Genomic DNA, 26,262 nt, shown 5'->3' on the forward strand with positions numbered 1-26,262 from the left:
CTGGAACTTAAAAATGCTATTGTATTGACATTAACAGTTCTAAACAGCATTATGTACACACTCAGTTTAAGACAAAGAAATCTCATTCACGTTGTCGCTCTCACCCGATCGAGCTGATCGCTTATAGTTTGCTCATAACTGTGTGTAAGGAAAAAAGAAAAAAGCTGTGAGATAAAAATCTTGTAAGGTTTTTTTTTTCCACGGGACCATTTTTTGTTTCACTTTAGATCTTGTACAGATTTATGGTTTGGTTTGACTTATTTATTCCATCAGTAGTGCTTGGTTTTTATCATGTCCAATGGTTTTGTTTTCTTAATAAAATTTACAAAATGTGATGTTTTCTAGACTGTTGAACTCATTTTGGTATGTGTGTGTATATATAATAAATATATGTATATGTGTATGTATATATATATATACATACACATATACATACAGCTGATTGGCATTGGTAGAAGATGAATGTATGGATGAAAATTGAAGAACACAAAGAGAATTGTTGTTGTTGGTAGCATTTCTATTGGACTGCTCAGGAGTATACAGTACATAGAAAACAGTGACAATTTGACACATCACATCAACATCTGCAAAATGGTCTGGACATTTGGAAACCATTTGTGATTCGATGGAGCCTGAAACTGTTACATATATAAAACATTACGTCAATAATTAGACATCACTTATAAAGTACACAATGTTTTGAAGTCTATACAAACTGGCTCTGTATTTATCCCTCGCTTTTATAAGAACAGGGCAGAAAAATAAAATGTAGTTCACATATAAGCTTTGTTGTTGTTCCACGCTTCTGTGGACACTTGGGAGTATTTACAAAGACTCGTGTCAGTGGTTAGTCATGGATTATATACACGGTTACACTGGGAGATTCAATATGATCAATATGATGAAAATTGTGCTTCAGAACAAGATAAGTCAAAATATAGGGTTTTCTATAAAGAACAGTTTGGTATTTTGGAGGGAAATTTCGTCCATTGGCTTTTTGTCTGTTTGTTAAAGACAAGTTCACTGCTGAGGTTATTTATATACGATTAAAAACTGCTGCCTGTGTTATGCACAATGCAACTTGACAAGCAGCTAATGTAGCCTGGAGCTGAGAAGCAGCAAACAAAAGTGCAATCTCCACTTTTTTAATTATACTTTTTAAACTTCAAACTTTAATCATATTGATCAAAATTTTACATAAGTTGTTCCCCAATTTTTAAAGACTTAATGCAGCTTTTTCGCTCAGACCTGTAAACACAGCAGTAGCATGTTAAAGGTCCAGTATGTGATGCTGGCAGAAATTGCATAAACTATCCATAAGTATGTTTGAATAAGTACATAATCACTTTAAAAGAAAAATACTTTGGTTTCTTTCATAGTCTTTAAAATAATAAGCCTTTTATATGTTCTTCAAGCAATGTCTTTGCTTTATGAGGGCTGTTCCCTGAAGCTCTTCGGAAAAGGATTACGCTGTAGGAGTTTTCCATTTGATGCAGTCTACAGTCTCACCAATAGATGTCACTAATTCTTACACACTGGACCTTTAAAAGTGTGTGCCAACAATTATATGAGACCGGGTTTGTGCTCAGCTAATCTCACACATAGCATTTACCATAAAAGTTAAAGCTGTTCTTTTTTACGCATCTTCAGTAAAGAGGGGTCTCAAATTCAAATGACCTGGGGGGCACTGAGCATCCAGTCTTGCCCATTTGAGTTTGAGACCTTGTCATGCAACAGCAAATAATAACATTTCCCAAAAATGTCAAACTTTAAAGAGGACAGTAAGAAACGAGACCATTCTGACAAAAATAACCTTTAAATAAACATTTGAAGGATAACATTAAAGAGCTGTTTGTTTCTGCTGAACCTTTAAAGTGGACAGTGCAAATCGAAGCGAGTCAAGGGCTTGTGCAGTTTGGTCTGATGAGGCAGATGCTTTTAGAAAAGCCCCGCCTACACTAACTAACTACAGTCGTCCCAGTACAGACTATGCAGGTTATATGTTTGTATCAGTGCTAGCTTATTTTCCCCACGGAATATCACTGGTTAGTGACAGATTAGACAATAAATAACAGAATGAATTTACTCCATCAATAACGACAAAGAATCCTCTATAAGTCATTAATGTACATGTCGGACTTGTGCAAAGGTTAATGGAGAAAAAAAACAGATCGTTCGCATGTGACCTTGGAAACAGTAGCAGAGAAAATAATCGCAATAAGAGCTCTATTTAGGAGCAGTTTCTGGAGTTTTCGATCCCCTACTGCGTCTGTTAGCAGAAAACCAATTGCTTCACGGCACGACACACACGTGCACACCCTGGCCAGGTACCGGCTGTAAGATCAAGGCAGTGATAGTGTTATTTTAGACGTTAATCATGGCAGAGCCAGTGCAAAAGAAGCAGAGAAGAGAGCAAGCGAGGCCGGCTTTTTTCACAGAAGCATGCAAAATGTATGCCCTGCCTTGCTTGATGTGCGTAGACTAGGCCTATGCAGAACAAATCAAGTCAAGTCGTCATTACTAGCGGTGTTGTGGATGCTGTCCACCGTCTCTCTCCACTGAGATTCCACGCCGAACAATGAGAGAGCAAATTATGTGATGCCTGGGAAATGAAAATTCCAAGATCTCTTAGCAAAGAAAATAGACTGGTTTGAACCAAGATCCAAAAGACAATCACTTGAGCGATTAAAAGTGGACGCCATGGGCGAAGCAGCTCTTGAGTTGCCCTCCGATCTCGGTCCTTGAATTTAAGGGGAATTGAAAAGCATTTCAAGGACCTTGATGTCAACCAAGGGAGTGGGAACTCTGACAAATGCACATGGCCAGGAGAGGGGAAGGGAGGGTGGAGCATCAGTGGACAGTGAGGAGAAAACAGTAGACAGTGGTGACGTAAAAATATGTACTCCGAAACTGTAGGGGGAGCTCCGTACAGAAAAAGAAGGAAAAAGCGATCAGACTTGCTAAATTGCGGCTTTAAGGAGTTTTTAGAAGTGAAGATACAAAAGGAACTTCTTCAACAAAACCACACAAATCTGGAGGAAGATTGTGAGATCGGACTGAAAATCTCCACAACGGCAGTTCTATGGCTCTCACTGTGGTCACATGACACAAGAAAAATAAGAATTATTTGACCGACGTGTCAAAGCTACTGTTTCTGGGGTTACCACGGTCAATACTGAGCTTCCTGAAATGGAATAACATTGAGGCAGAGGGCAGAATATTAGGGCCACTAAATAGAGTCAGGTTAAAATATTAAAATAAGATTTCAGTCACATGGTTTTAAGAATACAATTACATTTCAATAAATGTGTCATTATGTGTGGAGAATGTTTTTTATAACAGTCTTAAAGAGAGTTTAGTCGGAATGTTTATCGTTCTTCAGGTGAAAATATAGTGAAATTCATATTTTTAGAATAAAGCGCATTAAAAGTTGTTAAATATGTCAAGAAAATTGTGTTAGTGTTTTGAGAATAATATACAGTATGGATGTCTCATAACTTCCCCCCCCTTCAAATATTCCAAATTGCTGGCTTGAAATATTAAAACGTTTGACTCTCTTTTTTCCATCATTTCTTTTCATGTGAGTGGCCTTCAAGACGTGACTTTATAAATATTACAAAGAATAAAACATGAATAAAATGTTTGACGTGGCAGTGTCACTCTCTGAGAACAGCGACGTAAAGTCAAATCACCTTCAGTCAAAACTGTGCTTTTTGCTAATATTTGCTTATAAAGCCTTAAAAGACATCAAAATATTTTAAAAAAAAAATCACGTTTCCTTCTTTTTGAAAACAACCTCTTAGAGAGGACGAGTGCAGAAGACGAACGCCTTTTGTCAAAAACATTAAACAATATTGCACCGAAGCAGCGTATTTTGACGAGCAGCCGCGTCACAGAAGAGTTTTATTCTCTCTGGGTGAAAAGAGCTGCGGAGTAAAGACCAGTGGTTACTAGTGCTGTGCATAAATACAAGTATAAAAATACACTATGGAGAACTTTGCTGCCATGTTGGGCTGGACTGTGGGAGAGAAACGCTGGAGTGTAAGATGAAGGGGTTAGAATGCAGTGGGGGAGACAGAGAGAGAGAGGGAGAGAGAGGGAGAGAGAGATTCTGCTGCTTCTAGAAGGTCTGGTCGTCATTGCAGGACTCCGTGGCGTGACCGAAGGCCTCGCAGATGTCACAGTAGGGCCTCTTGTCTGATGCCTTGCCATGGTAGGTGCTGTGGGGGACGGAGTCGGGGCTCTGGGCCTGAGTGGGACAGTCCTCGGTGTCGTGGAGGTCGAAGCAGTCGCAGATGTCGCAGAAGAGGCGGGGCGTCGCCTTCTTCTCCTCCTTTGACACGCCTTCGTCAAAACTAAGCAACAAAGAGACGAGATATTTCAGATTGTCGTTTAAACTGAAAACTGCTCAACCTCAAGCTGGGAGTGGTGTCAACTCAGGGTTCATCCTGTTCCAGAGAGAAGTCAGAGAAGAACCATGGACGCATACGTATCCAATGTTATCAATTACAATGTTATTAAGTGGTGCACACTAATAGTCTAGGAATAAAGAGTAAATGGTAAATGTACGACTGATTTACTGTGAAACAAGTGCTATTAACGGTAAAAGAAGCAGTGTTTGGATAGTGGCAGGTAAACATAAACATATTTGACTAGCACAAGATGTTAATCAGGGAAACTGTGGCTATAATGTGTTTTTCCTGAACTATGTTATAAGTAAAGTGCAAATTGTATATCTGTGTTATTGTTTACCCATCAGTCCCTTCGTTGCCGTTGAACTCGGCCAGCGCGAGCTTCTTCAGTTTGATCTTCAGCTCCTCGTTCTTGCGCTGCAGGTCCACAATCACACTGTTCAGGAAGTTGATCTGCACAGACAGTGAAGTCACAGGTCACCCTCACGTGGACACAGAGGAGAAACTGAGAGGCAGGAACATGAAGTGGTTTGACAGCAGCATTAATTATGTATTGAGAGACAGTCATACCTGTCCCTCAGCAAACTCCTTCTCGTCCCTCAGCTGCTCCAGAGCTGCGTGTCCTGCACAAACCACAACGCCACAAGTCACTCAACAGGTCCAAAACGAGAAGCCAGAGCAGTGTGAATGTTCCAAATGTTATCTTCTCACCTGACAGTGGAGCTCCCCTGTCTTCCTCCTCTGATGCCTCCGTTGCCTTGAGCCTTTGCTCCAGACTGTGAACGCGGCTCTGCAGCTGAGCTTTGTCTCTTTCCAGAGCCTCCATGGTCGACTGCAGGGTCTTAGCCATGGCGTTTTCTCCTCGCAGAACTGCAATCTGCAGCCAACAGAGCAATTATTATTAATAATAATAATAATAATAATAATAATAATAGCAGTTCAACAGAGACTTTTCAAGATATTAAAACACAGAGAAAGTCACGAGTGAGCACCTCATTCCTCAGAGTTTCCAGTTCCCGATCTTTGTCTGAGATTAAGGCTCCAGTGGATTTCTGGTGATGGATCTCCTCCTGTGTTTCCTGATTAGAAATGGTTTCTCTGTAGAGGAATCAAACATTTGCACTATAAACAGCGTAAGATGTGTCCACCGTTTCACCTTTGTCAACAACACTTTGCCTCTTATTTCAGGAGTTAATCTGGAGTTAATCTGGATTAATGTGTGTTGATCCCGTTGTGGGTTGTTCTCTTCTCCATGAAAAACAGCTGAGCAGACAAGTCACTATTACATAATATCACAATTAAAGCTGCAACTAACAATTATTTTCATTATCGATTAATCTGTGGATTATTTTCTCGATGTTGATGTTGATGTTCTCAATGTTGATCGGTGTTCGTCAAACCCGGAAATGATGATGTTCTCAAATGTCTTCTTTTGTCCACAAACCAAAATGATTAACTTTTAATGATTTTTTGTTATCCAGAGCAAAGAAATGAAGAAAATACTCATTTAAGAAGCTTAAACAATGACACCATATAAGATACTGTATGAGTATACAATATTGCAACTAAAACAAGTGTGCTACTGTATATAAAGCTGAAACACAACACTGGATAAAATTACTGAAAAAAAACAGTGATATAATAAATAAACATGTTATAATACTCATCGTAAACTAGGATTATTAATCTGTGCTATCTCATAACACTCCTGGGCTTCTTTTTTTTCCTTTGGTTGATTTGAAGGGATTTCTTTTCAAAATGAATAAAGAATTTAATGGAAACTTTCCTTAGCTTTTATATTTATATATATTATATTATATTATATTATATTTATATATTATTATGGTAAGGTCTGTTACCATAAGAATATAATCCAAGCAGATGCAGAATAATGACATCTGTAATAAAAATCATCAAACTGACACACACTTTAGACCATACATTAAATAATATATTCAAAAGGCACCAATGGCCACACTGAGAGAACTAAGAGAGAGACTTTCTACTAAATACAAAGTCAGACCACGACCAATAAAGGAAGGATACATTCAAATGTCTCATCTCTTACCTGGTGGCCATGCCTGGCTGTTGATTGTTGTGATCATCATTGTGCTAAGAGGCAAAAACAACAAATATAAAGGCATTTATTTTTAATTCATGGAGTTTCATATTTGTAAAACCTTCCTAAAGGCCATAGAAGGCCAGAAAGCCCTTATTTCCCAGAGTGACGTTACAGGTGTGTACAAGCACACCAAAGTGCAGCCATGTGGCATATCGTGAACGGCACTACTGTCAGGGAACCGTACGATATGAAAACTTTACGGGAAATGTGAATAAATTAAGGCGATGGGGTGTTTTTCTTTTACATTTTAAAGATATTACGAAGAAGCAGGTCCATAATCGTTGTCCATTCACATTTATTCAAACTTTTTATCGATGTATTAACAAGTTGCTGTGTGGATTCATTGAGGAGAGGAGACACTCTGGAACACTCTGGAACACGTTGTTATTGTTCCTAATAATATGATCGTGAGTCTGCAGCTTTTCTGGTTTTATGATCATTATATTAATATAATATCAATGTAAGAATGGTATTAATATGACAACAACAATAATGATAATAGTGAGCTTTATTTGTAAACTTCACAATTAATATGCACTGGAATTTTTTGGTAAAATTAAAAAGTAATTTTTGTCATTATTGTATTTGGAGAATAATATATAAAAGCCCTGAGTTATGTGAAAGTAACGTTTGTTGACAATAAAACTATGTAAAAATGTGTTTACCTATAAGTTTGATAATGTCAAATAAACATAAAGTTAACACCACAATGTACACTCTGTATTTTTCATAGGTTTTTTCACAGTTTACAGCAACTTTGATTATTATCATACAGTATAGGCCCAAATTGACGAGCTGAGGTGGATGAACATTTTAAAAAGACTTTACAAATACAGAAAATACAAAATATAACATTGTAAAAAAAACAACATTTTATATTAAATCTATTACTGTGTTACTCCCATCATGCCTTTGGCTGTTCATGAACGCGCAGAGCCAGGAGGCATTATGGGAGTAACACAGTTTATTAGAAATGAATGGAGCCAAATGGGCGGAGCTCTATCCAGTTCTTATAATACATCCATGGCGATAACAAGATGAAGGAAAGTATTTCCATTATGTGAAAAACAGGAAGGGTCATTACCTCCTCGAGATGCTGCGACTTCTGGGAGGCCAGCTTCAGCTCCTCACTGGGAGGTAGAGGAGAAGAGAGGAGAGGAAGAGACTCACTGATAAGTGATAAGGTTCCTGTTACAGTGTATTTGTGTCAGGATCAACACTATAGTATGAGGCTTAAATCCAAGTGTGCTCACATCTGTGCAACATTAACACAAAATCAACTCGACTTCCCACAGTTACTGTACTATGATCTAAACATTTACCATGCATTTTTACATTTGATTATAAGCAGTATACTGCTGTTGTACATGTGACAATCTCTCATTACTGTGACGTGTGTGTAACTGAGAGTGTTATTCATCAGGATATCAAAAACATTTTTAAAATGTGACTCTTTCTTATCATCCACAAATAAACAAAATAAGTGTTTTCTTCAGTGAATTACTGGATGTTAATCATACTGTAAATATGATAAAACAACTAATATCATTTTGAATTGGTACAGGAAACATTTCAAAGGGATGTTTGTTTAATTAATTAAAGCTTCATTTCATGTATGTTAAATGTATGACCATGGCTGTGGGTCATGAACCAGACTTTGGGAATCACTGAACTACAGTGTTTCTTTAGTGACATCATGGTTCTCTCAAACTTCTTCTTTGTTTGTCTATTTGGACTTCCACAAACAAGACTCTTGCCTGACGTACATATAAAAGGCTTCTCCTCAGGCTATAAAAAGCAAACCTTTCTTATATTAAAGTTGATTATACACTTATTCAAACAAACTTAATGGGTAGTATTAGGAGTGTAACGGTACGCGACATGAGCAGCTAAATTAAGTGACATTAGCACAGGCGAGCCTCGTATGGAGAATGCCAGTGAGGAGAAGCCTTGAGGAGCCCCAATCTCTTTCAGCTCTGCCGTTTGGGAACACTATGGTTTCCTAGTGAACTTCAGCAGCAGCAGGAGAAAGGCAAGTGACGTCACTGTCCAGCTGTAATTGGCTGTGCCACTGGTAATATGTCAAACCCATGGCATTCGAGCAGTCTTATTTAGGAAATTGGATATATCTCGTCTGTTATGGCTTTTTTTGCCACAATGATGTATCTTTCAAAAAGCCATCTGTTGGTGCATCTCTGCTGCTCATGTAGACGACCACACACTGCTGTTTTAAACATCTTAAAGGATTTGCTGACTGCAAACCCAACAATAATCTACTCTATACACCCCAGCACATACATATGATTAAAATCAGACAGTGTTGTCTGAGAATGTATGCATAATAATGTGCAGGGTGAAAAGAAAAGCACTTTGCTGGAGAAATTGAGTTCAGCCCCACGTGGGTAATTCTTAAGATTTGTGTCCAATAAAGATCTCTTAAGCAACGTGTGACTAATAGTCCAGTCTGGGCACCATCTGGGTGAAATATTAAGCTGCCTGATTCATAATTACATTTTCAGTGCCACTGAAGCATCCTGCACTCCACACACACAAGCAGGAGATGACCGGCATAGAGCGAGGCCAGACTATACGTCTGTGTTCTTCATATTGAAATGTCACACAGACTCCTATCACTGAGGAGTCTGTACCACTGAGCATCAATCTCATCACAACTTCTCTGCTCCTCAAAAAGAAAAGCAGAGAATCAAGAACCAAGCCAAACAATGCCGAACTGTAGATCAGTTAGAAAGACTTAACAATCCTAAAAACGTGGGTTAATCTACAACAATTACCAGGGAAATGTCTAAAATCTCAATATTTAACAGAGGAGTTTGGTGTATTTAGTGACAGCATTGCTGATCGTGAGCGGCAGCACAAACCCTGCCACTGTATGTTAGTCCAGTGATTGTGTCAGACAGTCTTTGCTCCGGTCATGGAGGAAGTACTGAACATATGAATATTTTAATTGACTGATTCTAATGATTCAGTTACACTGAAAACAACTGCTTTACAAGTCACTAGTCACTCGTTTGTGTGTTTGTCACGTAAAGTGAGAATTCAAAGAAAAAAGGCAGAATTCTGACTTTAATCTCAGAGTTCATGCTGGTTTTTTTTTCCTTTTTTCAATTTTTAATTTTTTTTTTTACATGTGGCCCTAATACTCTTCCATACGTATATATACATAGAGTATATGTATATGTATATATAAATGTATACATATACATATATATATAAACATATACATATATATGTATAAATACATATATATACATATACACAAATACATATATATACATATACTCTATGTATAAATACGTATTGTTTTGGTCTCCATGAGAACTACTGGTCCTCACAAGGTCAGTGTTTATGCCAGAAAAGGTCCTAAAAAGGACCAAATACAAGTACACACACACACACAGTGGCCATGTTGGAGCCAGGCGGCTCCAGGAGGAGACACAGAGCCATTACATTACATAACAGCAGCTGAGTGAGGAGGGACATGGCCCCGGGACGGATGGAAGAAACACACTGTTGGTCAACACAGGATGGAGGAGGAGGGTAAGAAAATGTGACTGAGCCATAGTGGTTATTCACATGACCCCTCCATGTTCAATCATTTCATATGTTTGTTATTATTTAGGCACGAGACAAAAAGTAAGTGCTCCTAAAGGTGGATAAATCTGGCTCTGGTGACGTCTCTGTCTCCCAGTGCTGCTCCTCCTGCAGGAAGCTCTAAATTAAAAAACTACAATTTAGACTGTTAAATCCAGCTGGAGCTCTGATGTCACAGAGCAGAGCGCCGATGACTCAGGGGAGCTGTGGTAGCAATGATGTGACGAATCAAAGCACTTGCATAAAAACACACAACATATTTCCACTTACAAACGCGCGCACACACACAGGCACAACTGAAACACACACATAAACACAAGGTCTGTAAATAGACACAGAATCAGGCTGGAGCTCCACCACAAACAGCTGCCTGAGGTTTTTCAGCCATCAGCCTTTTATATTCCATAAATAAAAAATGATTTCTGTGAGTGTTCAAGGGCTCAATTTCAAGTCCCAGTGAATCTAAAAATATTTTTTTGTGATGTCTGTGCAGTTATGACACAGAGAGTGTGGATGAATATTGATGCTCATTTAGATAAGTAAGTAAAAATGGTGATGTGCAATTCATTGCAGTGAACTCATAAACCATTATGAGGCGTTTTAAAGGTCCAGTTTGTAACATTTGAGGGGGTTTATTGGAAAAAAAAAATTCCCCCGTCGACATCCGACAAAATAATTGTACGTGTCTAACATTTGTCAGATTATAAACTTAAAATAATTACAATTATTTTGTCCGATGTCGACGGGAAGAGTTCCGGACTACTTCTACAAACTTACATAAACAGAGTTTGCGGGCAGTAATTGTTTTAAATACAAACAATTAATTTCTTCCATAATAAATGATACTGGGACAAGACATTAATGCAGACAAGGGATTAACTGTGATGAATTACACAAATATGGCTGGTTTCCATAATCTTATTTTCATTCCAAAGCATTTGTAGGGAACTTAAACTTGGTATTTTAAGTACGCACTCAAACACGGCGTGGAAATGTTTATATGTGAGCCATAACGGCCTTTTAATGAGTATTGTACTCCACGGCAGCTCATTCTGGGCCTTACACAACAATGTGCAGCATATTTACAAGTGGAGGCATCTCTCTAGAGGGTTACACACGCTGCCACCTGAATAACACGCTTGACTTTTCAGTTGTGGTCAAAACAGACTTCATGAAATTAAAATGTGAAATGCTTGACAATTCAGACTGGATATTTTAATCATCAGCAGCGGCTATTTGGGGCAACATTTACAGGGGAAAAGAAACACATTATTTACTGTGACTACTTACATTTCCTTGCAGAGGATTCCAATGCGCTGGTTTTCCGAGCTGCTCCGCTCCTTCGACAGATTGAGCTCCTCCTGGTATTTGGAGTTGTGTTGTTTTAAAGCCTCGAGCTGCGAGGGGAAACAAACACAGATGGATAGAAAGTCAAGATGAGTATGGAGTATTTACACAAAACAAAGTTTTAATGTTTTATTATTAGATCCTTTAAATCCTTTAGTCTTTATGTAAGTTAAATTACACACACACGAGTGATGTCTGTGTATTTAATGTGGAACTGTGTGGGACCAGGTGCTTGTCCCTCTACTCTATTTTTAAATGGGCTCAGAGAAAAACTGAAAACATAAAATATTGTGAAAGATGAAAACATTCTAACAACATCATACATGTGTATAGCATTAGATAAGAAAGACCCTTCCATGTATTATACATGCTGTATATTGTACATAATGCAATATAAATGTAAAGCTACAAGAAATGAATGGAAAATTGCTTTTGAAATGTCAGCCTCAGATGGTAATGATACTTATTTTATGATTGTTATCTTATTAAATTAGCAAATGGATCCCAAATCCACCGTGTTTATTTGTGGAACACAGGGATGTACGATATCACTGTGGCAGTAAGACTGGAAACTTAAAAATGTGTTGAGCTCTGAAGCATTTAAGCATTAATAAGCCATTAGATCTCTTTCAGCAAAGTCTTTAAACAGATCTGAAAGATTTTGGGGAAATATGTATTTTTCTTAAACAAACTGCATGAAAAACTGTAATATAATAAAATTCATTGAATAATTTAAAACAAGATGGAGCATTGCCACATAAGATACCATCAAAATATGAAATAATATAATGTAAGCATGAGAACCTACAGATATGAACACTTTCAAACATTTATGCATTGCAGTTTAATTTGATACAGAACATGGAACAATCAAAAAAAATTGAAATTATTCATTCTTTATGTATCATATTATATATCACAATAGATGCAGACTGTGGGTATATAAGATGCTGACCATAAACTCAGTTCCCAGTTTGAGTTTGGTGAGGCACCAACATATTTAATACACTCCAAAAAAGGCACTTGCATCTGAGGAAAAGCAGCTGTTAAACAAGATACATACTGCCCACATTAACACAAATAAAAGCTCATTCTTCAAAAACACTGATTAGTCAGCAGACACCAGAATTTGCTGTATTTATGTACAACAATAAACAGACGCAAAGGTTTGTGTTTTATTATGCGAGGATCCAAAATTCAGACATGTGCAGCGCGCTGTGACAGCAGCCGTTTCGACATACCACCCGTCAATAATTCATTAACACGTACCACTTTGAAATCCATGCCTTTGATGCAAGTTGCATCAAAAACTCCCGTGCAATGACTCTCGCTGTGGAGCGTCAGCAGTGTGTTTCTTTAACACGTTGCTGAGTGTGTCATCAGCTGTGTTTTGGAGGCTTCACGTGTGACACACGCTTCCAAAACACAGTCGTGACAAGTGTCAGTGTTCAGCCACACTTTCAAAGTGAGGAGGAGACTGTAGAGGACACAAACGAGCATTCTGCACGTGAATACACACCAGCATACAGCACACACACACACACAGCTGAAATGCATGAAAGTTGACATCAACACCAAAGAAAACAGCAATTATTCAATGCCACAGATGGTTCGGTTTGAATGCTGCAGCCTACCTGATAGTGAGGTGAGTAGAGGTTAGTGGGGTAACCCTGACACAGAGCAGCTATGTCCATACCTACACACAGCTCCTACAACACTGCCAGATTTCAAATGGATGTCCACTTGCTCAACGCCTTCACTCCTCCTCTCTCAACAGTGTAACAAGCACAGACTAACACAAGCATCAATAAACCATCAGCTCTCATCCCCACCGTGCACAACTGAGGCAAATGCAGAACACTCTCTCTCTCTTTCTCCCTCTCTCTCTGTGGGGTTAAAGAGGACCTGAGCACAGCCATTATGTAAGTCTGAATAAGCCCCTCCCACACTCACCCCCACCCAGCTAATTTCCTCGCTTGCTGACGCCATATGTGCACAGACGCCTCTGAAGGCTTCACCCTTCATTCATGGTAAATCACTAGCTCTCAACCTTAATTCGACTGCTGTGATTTCAGATAAAAACAATGCAAGCAGCCAATCATACTCTCACTTCTCGCTGACGCTATTTCTGAGATTGTAGCAGTTGTACACAAATAACAAATCTGTCAGGTCAATAAAATGGTAGAACACTTATTATTGACCTAATAATTGCAATGTCCTTTAACCCTTAGAACACAGAGCATTTTGGCAGCTTTTTTCCATTACTATGTTTAAACATACAGTATACAGATGGTATAAGAATATATCAATATAGAGTGTCTTATATCCTTCATCCTTCATTTTCTCCAACTATATAAACACACCTGAGCAAAAAGTACTTTAATCGGATTAAATTTGTGAAATTTGGAAATACATCACAGTTCAAAGTTCACTTGGCTCATTTTTATCAACAAAAAGGAAAGAAAAACAATTTTGTGACTTCTGCACAATTGTTACTACGTTATGTCACGACTAAAAATGTGATATAAAATTAATCATAACTTTGACTCAACACATAAGACAAAAAAGCCTTTTTAAAGCCTGAATACGTGACCTATAAACCTAAAAAAATAAAATAGTTTTGTCTTGCTGATTGACCCCAATAATATTCACTACACTGTTGATAATATTATATATTATACAAATAGTATATGTGTATACCTTATTAAATAAATAAAACCAAGTAAATGTTTTATTGTGACTGCATTACACTACACATTGTCTACACATTTTTCTATAAATGTGTATATACATCTACATCTATATACATTCATAGATGTTTGTTATTTATTACCTTTGCCATGACTGTCTTGCTGCTGTAGCAAATTAAATTTCCCCGTTGTGGGACAAAACAGGATTATCTTATCTTTTCTTATCTTATCTTATCTTATCTTATCTCACAGGAAGTGCTGGAGGAAGTATGAATATGAATGATGGCGCAGTGGCAAAAAAATAGACGATGTTTTTGATGGTATAAGAGCATTTCACCAAAAAAAGTTAAATGCTTGTATTCATACTCGTGTCCCTCATGAATATTACATTTCAGAAACAGAGGAGTCAGAGCTACACAGAGAAATGTTCAAAACCAAAACGATTACAGCTACATCCAATGATTATTTTCCGATCAATTAGTCTCACCTCGTCAAAAAGGATGAAGAAGAAGGTGAGATCAGAGCTGCTATAAAGTCCCAAACCCAATATAATCAAGAGAAAAAACACTGGAAAACGCCACATCAAAGGAACTTTAGAATGTGTCAAAATTTAAAACATCTTTCTATTATATATTATATACAATAATATTAATAAAGACAAGTAATAAATCAGTAATCAAAGGAGTTTCTGATTCATTCCCTTATGGACTGAAAGATGAATCAAACTGTCAGTGAAGTTCTTCATACGACAGAAGCTTGAACAGCACACAAGGCCAATGTCAAGCCAACTAAAGCAATGTTCTGTCCAACCAGGCGGCATCATCATCATCATCATCGTCGTCATCATATCACACACACACACACACACACACACACTGACACGTGCAAGATTACATCACAGGCTACAACATTATATGTTAAGTGGAGGAACGATGCAGATGTTAAAAGCGCTTCAGTGGATAATCGCGTTCTCTCTGCTGACTTCATACACGTGCATGTGTATGAAGAATATGTTTGCTCTGTTTGTTCTAACCTTTGAATAATGCTGATGTTATTTTTAGTCTTCTGTCAAAAGACCTTTAAATATCCCAGTTTATAATATCGATAACACCTTTAATCATCAGTCTAAAATGCAACTGGACAGAGAGCTATTTTTTTGAAGAGTTTTCAACCATAAGCATAATATCTGTTCATAATGGTGATAAGATGACAAATTAATTCAACTATAGAAAAATATCCAACCACACTTCTCTATTTAGCATTAACCATTGTTATGATGTTCATATTTTGTTACGTCTTTGGAGATTTTTATTTTATGTATATAATTAAGCTTTTGCTGCTTTTAGGTTTCCCAGCTGCATGAGTTCACCCAGAAAGAACTCTCTGAAATCAACTGTTGTTTATTCAGCAATGTACCTTACCTTCAGGAGTGTTAATAGCATTTGATAAATAGATCAATGAACATTCAGAATGTTCATATATTTGCTATAATGCCATTAAAAGCTTTTATACTGTCACAAAGGGGCAGTTTACGGTGTTGTTTTTCTATTTTAAAATGCTCTTGGGAGGTAGTAAACTGTAGATATAGTTATACAGCGCTCTCACATGTTGTTTTCACATTAATTCAGTCTCTTAAATGTAAAACAGATAGAATCTCCCTCCTTCAATTTATGACTAAGAAGAGCAGGAGTGTAGCTGCAGGGCGGAAATACAGTGCATTAAAAAGGTTCATGCCACGGAATAAGGAATATAAACACTACCACATTCAATCCTGAGCTTCAGCTCTAATCTTCAACCCATCATGAGGCCAACCATCTGGAGCACACAAGCAGCACGAGTGGGGGGGTAAACTGAATTTACAGCCGAAGAGCAGGAGGGCACCAGAGAGCCATAGACTGTGGGATCCTGATAAGAGTGTACAACAAAAACCCTGCAGGCAGCAGATGCTAAACTTGTCCATGTGCACGTGTAAACCCTTTCACTGAGCTGAGGATGCACATGCATGAGTTCATCAAGCTTTCTCTGCATGCCACAACATTATACATGTCGTCAGAGCTTCAGCTTTTTAGTACACAAATGTGGAGGGGTAATACAACAGCAAGAAGGTAAGGAAGGAGCTCTAATCCAAGCTGCAAATTATAGCGTGTTTGCCAAAATAACTAGTTCCTCACAGGGGCAACGTGAATTAGGCTCCATGAGGTAAGTTCCTCAGTTTGAAGGTTTACGAGAAAAAAAGAAATCACTGCACAGCAGTTGAACGCTTCCATGAACAACAGTTTCAGTTCACCATTGTTTTGTTTTTCCAAATGAAAGCCTCTTCATTCATCCATTGTCTACCACTTTATCCATAACATGGGGGTTGTGGAGGTTGCTGGAGCCAAACCCAGCTGACAGAGGGGTACACCATGGACACATCACCAGTCCATCACAGGGCCAACATACAGAAACGAACAACCATTCACCCATTCACACCTACAGTCGATTTAGAGGTTCAAATTCACCTCTGCATGTTCTTTGGACTGTGGGAGGAAACAAGACAACCCGAGAAGAACATGCAAACTCTCTTGGTTGAACCGGGTTGCAAACCCAGATCTATTTATACTAAAATTCCCAGGTGAACTTGTTAAAAAAAAAAGACAATTAACACAATTCCTACTGAATTAAAATTGAATGTTCAAAAATATAATTTATGATTTCACCATGACCTTGACTGTAAAGTTAACCGACGAGTCCAAGTGAACATTTGTGCCAATTTTAAGTCTTCTTAAATTAATAAAGTCATGCAATTGTGCAGTCAGAGTAACCTGTGGTCTAAGATGACCAAAATACAATCAGTTCATCCTTCATTACAAGTGAATGTTTGTGCTAAATTTGAAAGAATTCTGTGCAGAGATATGAATGAAAAATGCTCCAGTCACAGATAACACATTGTTAGTGTGGAAGCTGGTTCTTCACACGTTGTTACCTAATATAATACCTATTTTCCTAAATGCACCAGTCAGTGTTCAACTGAAAAGCTTTTTTCTGTTAGAGCATTAAAAATAGAAAGCACAATTCAACCTCCGACTTGCTCATCTGAGGACGTACGGGCTGAGCAGCAGATGGTGTGTGCTAAAATGACACTGAGAGCCAAAGTCAACACTCATCTTAGTCAGCTGTTCTTTTATTTGTCTCCATTGAGAGTTTTTGGTTTTAGGGGAAAAATTGACAAAAGTCAGCAGTTTTCCTTCTCACTGGAAATTGTGATCAATTTAAAAGTATTCAGTCAGTGTCTGACTGACTGAAATTAAATCAAGTAACAACAGACACTCCACTCCACTCACTCACAGACATGCCTCTCATGAAGAGTTGTGACTTTAAGCTCACTACAGCCTAAGAAGTACAGCATATAGTGTTTTCTACATTTGACTTAATTATAAAAAACAGTATCAAACATTGTCATTTCAGTCAACAGCTAACACCTGTTCCATTCACTTGCCTCTGCTTGCCCTGGATCCTGGAAAAATCAACTCTCTATGCACTGCCTGCCCATCATCCTCCTCCATTGGACTTGAGTTTGACTTTTCATAATAAATTCCCTTTTAAGACTGCTAATCCAGCCTGAGGTCAATTGTTCTGCAAAAGTGGGTCACTAAACTGAACCGTAGCAGTTGAAGTTTAAAGCCACTTTCACACAAGGAGGTGGTTCTTTGGCTTAAGAAATGCATTCATGATTTGACATTGTGAGGAGGAAGGGTAAAGCTTGTGGCAGCATCTGACAGAAGGTTAGCCAAAACAGGACGCTGCTGACAGCAGCTTCATCACTACCATACATGCCCCTGCCAGGACTTTCTACTCACCTCTGTACCCAGCTTCTTATTCTCATTGGACAGATGCTCCAGTGACAGAGCTGTCCTCTCCAACTTCTCAGTGACCTGGAAAAGAAGGAAGGAAGGAAGGAATAAATAAATAAATAAATAAATAAATAAATAAATAAATAAATAAATGAATGAATGTCACTATTTAGTAGTATGGTGTTCAGTATATCAGTCATTCACACACACATGTTGGGGACTTACACATGGAGATCTTTTGATGTTTTTCAATATGTATAATAAGGAAAAATGTCATTACATCATCAAATAACCGAGAATTGTATGGTTGTTGAAGCTGCATGAGTTGCAGCTAGTACTTTATAAACAGTTTAGTCTAGTGGTCATATAAAGCTGAGGGTCTGTGAGATGATTATGTTTAAGTTGTGTTTTTATTTCTTTGACAGGCTGCTTTCCTGAGAGAGGTCACAAACTAAACATGATGGGTTATGGTTAGGAACACCACTGGCTGAATTTTTATGGTAATTTACAAGTTGTAGGTTATTGTGTTTTATTGTAAAATCTAAAATCGGATAAGTCCCTGGCAGCTACACCTGTCAAATACATACAGTAATGTGCAAAGGTCTTAGGCCACCATTAGATTTGTTGTTTAATCAATGCTATGATAAGCATACAGTATAATTATTAACGCATGCAGACAATACAGGAAACATGTATGTAGTTCAGGACACGCTAGAGCATTACATACACATGTTGTATTAGTTAAAGTCATCGACAGTTTGTCATGCTCTTTGTTTGGACAGTTGTCTTTGAACCTTGGGTTCTTAGTTCTCTGTGTCTGGTTTTCTTTTACTTGTTTTCTGTTTTATTTTGAAGTTTTTCCTTGTGTCTACTTTGTCGAGTTTTGCTTCCTATCCTGTCTTCCTACGATTGTCTGCCCCGCCCTGATGAGTTTCACCTGTGTCTTATCCCTGCCTCCCTTGTTTCAGGTCACTTTGTTTCAGTTTAGTTTGTTGCTGTAGTTTTTCCCATGCGTTTCCTGAAATTGTTACTTGTGTTTTGACTCCCTGTGGAAATTGTGGTAAAGGACAGCGGATCATTTCCACCATCGACTACGCAGATGCGTTTATTTCTCATCACCAAAACAGCAGAGTGCCCAAAATGAAGATGGTGCTGCCCATCACCATGTGACGCCACGTCACCTAAGCCCCCGGCAATTTAAAGGGACCATGATCCCTAGGCAACCATACACACTCATTTATGTGTGTTAATCTACACATGCAGATAATTTGTATCAATTTGTTTCAGTTTAGTTTGTTGCTGTAGTTTTTCTCGATGCGTATCGCGAAATTGTTACGTGTGTTTTGACTCCCTGTATTTTGAGGTTTTTTGTTAGCCTGTTCTATTAAAGACTTGTTTTGTTAACTTTTGTCTCCAATTGCATCATTCTAATCCCAATGCCAATGGTCACAGGATTTAACAGACATGAAAACAACAAAGCTGGTGGTATCCTAGGATTTTGTATAGTCAGAGGAGTAAAATTCAACTACATACCTTTGTTAGCTGAGTCTTCAGCTCCTTCTCTTTGCACAGACTCTCCTCTTTCTGGGTCTGATAGTCTTTCTGTGACTGCTCCACACTCTGCTCCAGTTCTAACAGACAACAGGTCACAATAATTGCAATAATTATAACTATTAGTGATAAGCATTAAGTAAACAGAGCTACAGTATATCAGATGTGATTACTTTGCATGGTTTTTGCCGTCTTCCCGCTCTCCTCCTCGGCTGTCTCCAGCTTTTGTCTCTGCAAGGGAGAAACATCGGCCTGACTACAAGATAATCACTTACATAGGAACATTCTTGTACCTTGAGCTAACTGGGAAATAATGAGGGGGTTTAGAAAACATGCAAAGTTTGAGGATAAACTACTTCTCTGCTTCTCCTAATGAGGCCACTTTCACAATGCACACGATCAAAACACTGCTCAGTGAAAAAAATTAAGTCCAAGTTATAGACAATACCCTCACAGATATACACTTGCTTTGTGAAAATATGCTGGTGATGTTACACGAACGCATCATTTTTGAATATGAACGTTTGTATTTTTCAGTGTCATAGTTTTTGGCACTGGAAATGTAGCATACAGCTACAGCTAGTGTTTGACAAACATGTTTTTGTCATGCATAGATTTGACAACATGCTTTTTGGTGGATGGCTGATACATTAAGATGCAAAAAAGAGGGTACAATTGAGCCAAGGCATTCTTGTGATATAAAAAGATATTAAAAAGAGGCTACACAGGGGCTCATTTTCTTCTTTTTGTAAGATTGTTTCTGAGTTGTTGTGTTGTTTTTTGTTCTAGGTTTAGAATAAAATAATTGATCACATTTAATAACAAATCTACTTGAGTAATAAATGTCCATTACTGTATCTTTCTACTTTATTTGTGATTATTTCCTCCGTCAACAAGGTTATGTTTTCAGTGCAGTCTGTCCACCTTTTGATTATGCAACAGATTTTCTTGAAACTTGGGGAGAAGTAGGGTGGGGTGTCATCTGGAGAAGATCCCATTAAGAGGGTGTATACAGGGAGTTTTTTTTGTTTTTTTTTTTAAATTTGCTTTAACATTGTGAGATTTTCATTTTCACAAGTAATGCAGATACCATATGTAGTATTTAGTGTGGATCTGCGTTTTAGTGCTTTGCAGTGGTATGTGCTCTCTGAGCACATGTATCGTATGTTCCTCTCTTACCAGGCTGTTCATCTGTTGCTCCAGAGAACTCTTTTCTTGCTCTAGAGACTGAAGCTCCTTCTGTTTGCTCTCCATGTCGACACTCAGCTCACTGACCTGTTGGTGACACACACGTACATCTAAGTAGAGCCATGAATGACGCATCATCACAAGAGCTTAGAAATGCACCCATAACAGGGACAAATGCCTTGGTGTTTCCCACACACCTTTTTCTCTTGAGACTGTGCCTGGGCCTTGAGGCTGTTAATCTGTTGCTGGGACAGAGACACAGCGTCCTCCTTCTGCTGGGACGCCCGGAGCCTGAGCTGCAGATCTGCCACCTCCCTCTCCAGCTCCATGATTCTGGAGCGCTCAGACACAGTGGCCACCTGCAGTGGAGAGTCCCAGAGAGAAGGCATGAGGGCAAATAAGGATAGAGAAAAAGACCTGGGTTGTATCGAATGTAGCAAATACTGGTTTATCTAATACTACTTTGAGTTGTGAATGCAGAGAAACTGATTACTATAGTTCACCTTCAACATGGTTCAGTGACAGTGTTTGATATAAAATGAATGAAAAAAACAGGGCTGCAAATAGAGAGTTTAGATTGAGGCCTGAGCACCAAACAGCGCAAGGTCCCTATTCATCATCTATTGTTTTATCTATGATATAAAAAACAAAGCATTCAATCTTTATACATTAAAAGCTGGAACCAGCCACAATTTACCATATTTATTACTTATATACTTATATCAATAATTTATCATATTTTATAGCGCTTTTCAGGTCACTCAAGATAACAAGATATTGAACAGGTGGGTCTTGATTTGTGTTTTGAAACACAAGTGAGTCGGAGTTACGGATGTGTAGTGGGAGGGAGTTCCAGAGGGTAGGGGCAGTGGCGGTGAAGGCTTTGTCCCTCAAGGTTCGGTGCATGGTTCTGCTCATGGGAGTCAGGAGGTTGAATGTGGGGAACGCTGAAAGTTTTCACACCTTCTTTTAGTTTGGTTTGCTTCCACACAGTTACAATAGCTGCTCGCCCGAACCGAGCACAAGAAGTTGCCCAGTATGAGCAGCAGGTGAGGCAGACCGTTTGCCTTCCCCACTGTAAGCGAACCGCACCACAGTTCGGATGAGCTTTCACACCTGCCCAAACAAAGGGGGCTATTGGAGGAAATTAACGCTGGTCCAAACAGCTCTGGTGTAAAAGCACCCTAAGGCTATAAGAACATTTTTATTCAAACCTTTATACATGTATACAAACATACTTATGGGTTGTATAGTTTGACATCTTTAGGAATAAGTGGTTTGTGCAACACATGGGGCAGTGACGGCAGCATTGAAAGAAAGAAGTAAAACATTGTTGGTCTTTTTATGGTGTTTGCTGAATAAGAAGAATGCAGCATGATGCCAGCCTTATCCTTTTAGACCAACAATGTAAAAAGCAGAGGCATTTTCCAAAATCTGTTCTTTAAAAGAACGTTCATGCACACATGCATCACTTAGTAAAGATTGAGGAGTTACTGAAAAAGCTCAAGGTCGACAAGACTCAAACATCCCTGTGCCAGAGCTAGTGGCGAACTAGGCTGCATGGGAAGTAGCTTGTGATAAATAAGAAAATGTTCATAAAGGCTGTACTCTGTGGCTCCCTCGACACATTCTGTATGTCATTATTAATAAACCAACTGGGGGAAAAAGCACATCACACAGTCGTGCAGTGGGACTGGGACTGCCAGCATTACCCTAGTGTCCTCTAAGTCCCTCTGGAGTTTTTCAGCTTTGGTCTTTTCAAAGAGCAGGCTCTGCTCAAGCTCCTTTATGTGGGCATGCTCCAGCCTGGTCTGCGTCTGTTAGTAAGAGAGAGCAGGAAGAGGAGAACACACCAATGCAACACTGACATGCCAGCTTTGTGCCACACAGAGCAAGAAGACAGAGACTTTAAAGAGAAGAGCTGTAAGTCAGAATGAAAGTGCTGATGGTTCTATCAGCTGGTTGTTAACAAAATACTTTTTTTTTTTAATTCTACTGTGAGGAATATCAGGAATGAATTCTTTTTGATAACCTCAAGTTCAGAAATCTGTACTTCACCTCTAGATGCACTTGTTTACTTATGATTTAGGCAGTATTTCCTCTCAAGAGTGACAAAGATACAGACAGAGAAGAGGAGGATTGGAGCATGTAGGCAGACTGAAGGCGAGGCAGGACAAAAACAGCTCTCAAAAACGGGCATGAAAAGATGATGAGACTGGGGACGGTAAAATAAGTGCTCTACATGGGTAGAGAAATCAGAGATGGAGGGAAGGTGATTTAAGCATGAATGAACAAGCATAAAAGAAATAGGAAGACAAGTGTGTCCTAACAAGATAGGAAATGAAACATTCAAAGAGTGCAGTAAGGAAAAACCTCAAAACGACTGACTCGATCAAAAGCCCCAAGCAGTCCTGTAAATTAGTGCACCCTAGTTCTAAAGGTTCTAAAGAAAAACTGAACGGAGAAAAGTACAAAGCAAAAAACCCGAAACTTGTGAAACTGGTGTAAAGGAGGGTTTGTTTTAATGGGAACTGAAGCAATAACGTCGTGTCAAAATTCTTCAACCAACCAGCGAGTTAAAATACTCAGTAAATGATGAAATATTTGCGAAAAACAGTCGAGATGAAGACAGACAGATAGATACCTCAAGATCTCCTTTGGTGATGCAAACCTCTTCCATGCGAAACTGCAGATCCTCCGCTTTTCTGTCAAACAGCGAAAATAATAAAACCAAAGTAGCACCTCGACTTGAAACATTAGATGCTGCTTCAGATGCAATGTTTTTTTTGTAAATTCAATTGGAACTAAATCCATCAGCAGAGTCAGTGCTACATTTCCAAACATTTAAAAAACACACCAAACCAAAACACTTTAACACATTAATGTGGGCTTATGTTCTTCTATTAATATTTTTATGTTTAAAAAAAATAAAAATAAAAAATCTGTATAACTGTTCTTTTTTGAACTGCCAAATATCAATATATATATAAGGCAGGTAGGATATTCCTGCAGCTGGTATATTGGTAATTCACAGTAATAGTACAATGAGTAGAACAGAAAATAAAGACATACAGATATAAGCATAATATACAGTAAATTATTCATTCACCAGGCACTTCATTAGGTACACCCATTCAACTGTTCAGCAAAGCCCATGGCAATCCTGCAATGCAATCATTGAAAACACTTCCCCTTCTATATTTTCATTAATTCATTCATCTTCTAAAGTTTTACCCTCTACACGAGGGTCGAGGGGGGTTCTGGTGCAAATCCCAGCTGACATAGGGTGAGAGGCGGAGTCACACCCTGGACAGTTCACAAGGCCTCTATCTTTTCTTACAAATGGTCAGTCACTGATCAGCTTCAATCAAGCAAATCATCGAATAATCACATACTCATGCCCATCCTTTTTCCACCTACGTATGGCCCCAGCTCGACTCGCCTAAAAACAGTACCAGATATCAGGTACTATCGCTAATGGAAACACAAAATAACCGTGCCGTGCCGAGGCGTGTCGAGTCAAGTAGCGCTAATGGAAACACGCCATATGCATCAGAATGGGGCAAAAAAGGTGATTTAAAGTTTCTTGGGAAATGTTTTTTTGTATGTTCCGAAACTGTTACTCTAATGGGATTTTCATGTACAACTATCTGTAATGTTTACACCAGAGATGGTTATATGTGAGACATAGAGATGGCCATAGTTCAGAAGAGAACAGTCAGACTAGTCTGAAATGATAGAAAGGAAACATTAACTTGTAACAGTAGCTCCAATAATCACCAAAAAACAATCTCTGAAAGCACAACACGTTGATCCTTGAAGAAGCATGAGACCAAACTGGGTGCACCCGTGCTGTAAATGTATGAGGTGCTGTGTGTGCCTAATTAAGTGGCTGATAAGCCTATAGTCAGGTAATATATTATTTATCAATACCTACATTTTTGGCAATCGTGGGAAATAACATTTTTTTTTTTTAAATGCTTTTATTGTGAGGTATGTGAATAAAAGTGAACTGAATTATGCTTTTGTCATTCAGTGAAGTGAGAACTGCCACCTTCAGCAGTTTGCTTTGTCTGCTAGAACGCCCATGTTCATTCAGTATAAAGTGCAGGCTACAAGGAAAGTGGGACATCTAACCTTTTCTCCTCCTCCAGCTGGTTAAGAAGCTCCACTTTGTCTCGATCTGCTGCTTCCACCAGCGAACGTAGCTGATCGAGCTTTGCTTCCATCTCCACGGCATACTGACAAACACACAGTGCAGTCTTGTTCAAAACTTCATTCATGATATAATTACAATATGAAATGTTTCCTTGTGACTCCAGAAATGATGACGCCACAAGTAACGTGCACTTTATGTTTTCTTCTCTGCAACACACTGATAAGTTAATGCCTCCTAATTAGGGCTATAAAAAATAAACTAATTAATCTCACATTTTGAAATTCATTAATCTAGATTAATCACGATTAAAAGTTTGCCTTTCTTCTAATGACTGAATTAATGAGTAATCAGACACCATTTTTAATTGTATCTTTCTTTTTAACACAGAACTACACATAGAACTATATGATTTCAAAGAGACTCAGGCCTATCAAGTGCCATCCGGGTAATCTGAAAATCGTGCACTATCGGTGCCTAGAGTGGTTAGTTTACCACTTGCTTTCCACTAACGTGGAGGATTTCCTCAGCACAGGTCTCAGCAATTAGTCGTGCATCTGGTTTTTTTGACAGTCAAGGCAAAGGATCGCAACTTCATTGTCATTGTCAATAAACTGTGCAGTAACACCCAGCTAACTTTTGTTTTATCGATGGTTCCGTCGCTCAACAATCCCTCACCTCTCTCCATCTTCAGTTACTATCTCTGTCGCTCCTATCTGCAGGCTGCAGGAAAGTGACTGTTCCGCATGGATAATTTACGGCACTCATGTCAACAAACTTGCGTTAACTGTGTTAAATTATTGCAGCAATTAATGTGTTCACTTTGACAACCCAACTCCTAATACATGGCTATAAACTTTTGGATACATAGTCGACTAATCGACATTATGCTGCAACTGACATTGACACTGAGAGATTGTTTTCTCATAATAAATGTCTTTGTCTCTGAAGAGTAAAAATGATACTTTTTGAGGAAGAAACCCATGAACCACAGGGTGAAGGGTAAACACATGAGAATAAACCTTCACAGGTGCTGAATGACATATCAAAATGAAGAAAAAAGGACCTGCACACTGTGTTCAAAGCTCTCAGAAACTTACAATATCATTGTACAGTATTACAATATCATTAACACCCTGACCACAGATCTGTGCCACAGGTGCACCCATTGTAAATTGCCGTGGGAATAATACACAACTCCTTATATGAACATCTTTTGGGTGTGTGTTTATAGCTCACATATTCAGGCTTTTTCATCTTCTTATGTGTTGTTGAGTCAAAGTTATGATTCATTTTATGTCACGCTTTTAGTAGTGATATAAAGTAGCAATATTTGTGCAGAAGTCACAAA

At 38.5% G+C, this 26,262-nt stretch overlaps 1 protein-coding gene across 2 annotated transcripts in view; it reads right to left on the reverse strand.

The window, feature by feature from the left end:
• Positions 1–496: 496 nt before the first annotated feature.
• The window catches only part of clip1b (CAP-GLY domain containing linker protein 1b), a 32,193-nt gene continuing 6,427 nt past the window's right edge, over positions 497–26,262 (reverse strand). The window contains exons 8-23 of one of the 2 annotated variants that reach the window (XM_058617998.1): positions 24,893–24,996; positions 23,400–23,460; positions 22,468–22,572; positions 20,953–21,114; positions 20,747–20,842; positions 19,741–19,798; positions 19,550–19,647; positions 18,023–18,097; positions 11,437–11,543; positions 7,619–7,664; positions 6,481–6,524; positions 5,405–5,510; positions 5,124–5,289; positions 4,983–5,035; positions 4,753–4,865; positions 497–4,355 (exon numbers count right to left, since the gene is read on the reverse strand). In XM_058617998.1, the coding sequence (XP_058473981.1) occupies positions 4,121–4,355; positions 4,753–4,865; positions 4,983–5,035; positions 5,124–5,289; positions 5,405–5,510; positions 6,481–6,524; positions 7,619–7,664; positions 11,437–11,543; positions 18,023–18,097; positions 19,550–19,647; positions 19,741–19,798; positions 20,747–20,842; positions 20,953–21,114; positions 22,468–22,572; positions 23,400–23,460; positions 24,893–24,996 (1,629 nt within the window). In that variant the 3' untranslated portion in view covers positions 497–4,120. The remainder of the gene's footprint in view (positions 4,356–4,752; positions 4,866–4,982; positions 5,036–5,123; positions 5,290–5,404; positions 5,511–6,480; positions 6,525–7,618; positions 7,665–11,436; positions 11,544–18,022; positions 18,098–19,549; positions 19,648–19,740; positions 19,799–20,746; positions 20,843–20,952; positions 21,115–22,467; positions 22,573–23,399; positions 23,461–24,892; positions 24,997–26,262) is intronic. The other variant, XM_058618000.1, reaches the window with a different exon arrangement.

The sequence above is a fragment of the Solea solea genome, chromosome 19 (assembly GCF_958295425.1).
Source record: "Solea solea chromosome 19, fSolSol10.1, whole genome shotgun sequence".
NCBI lineage: Eukaryota > Metazoa > Chordata > Actinopteri > Pleuronectiformes > Soleidae > Solea > Solea solea.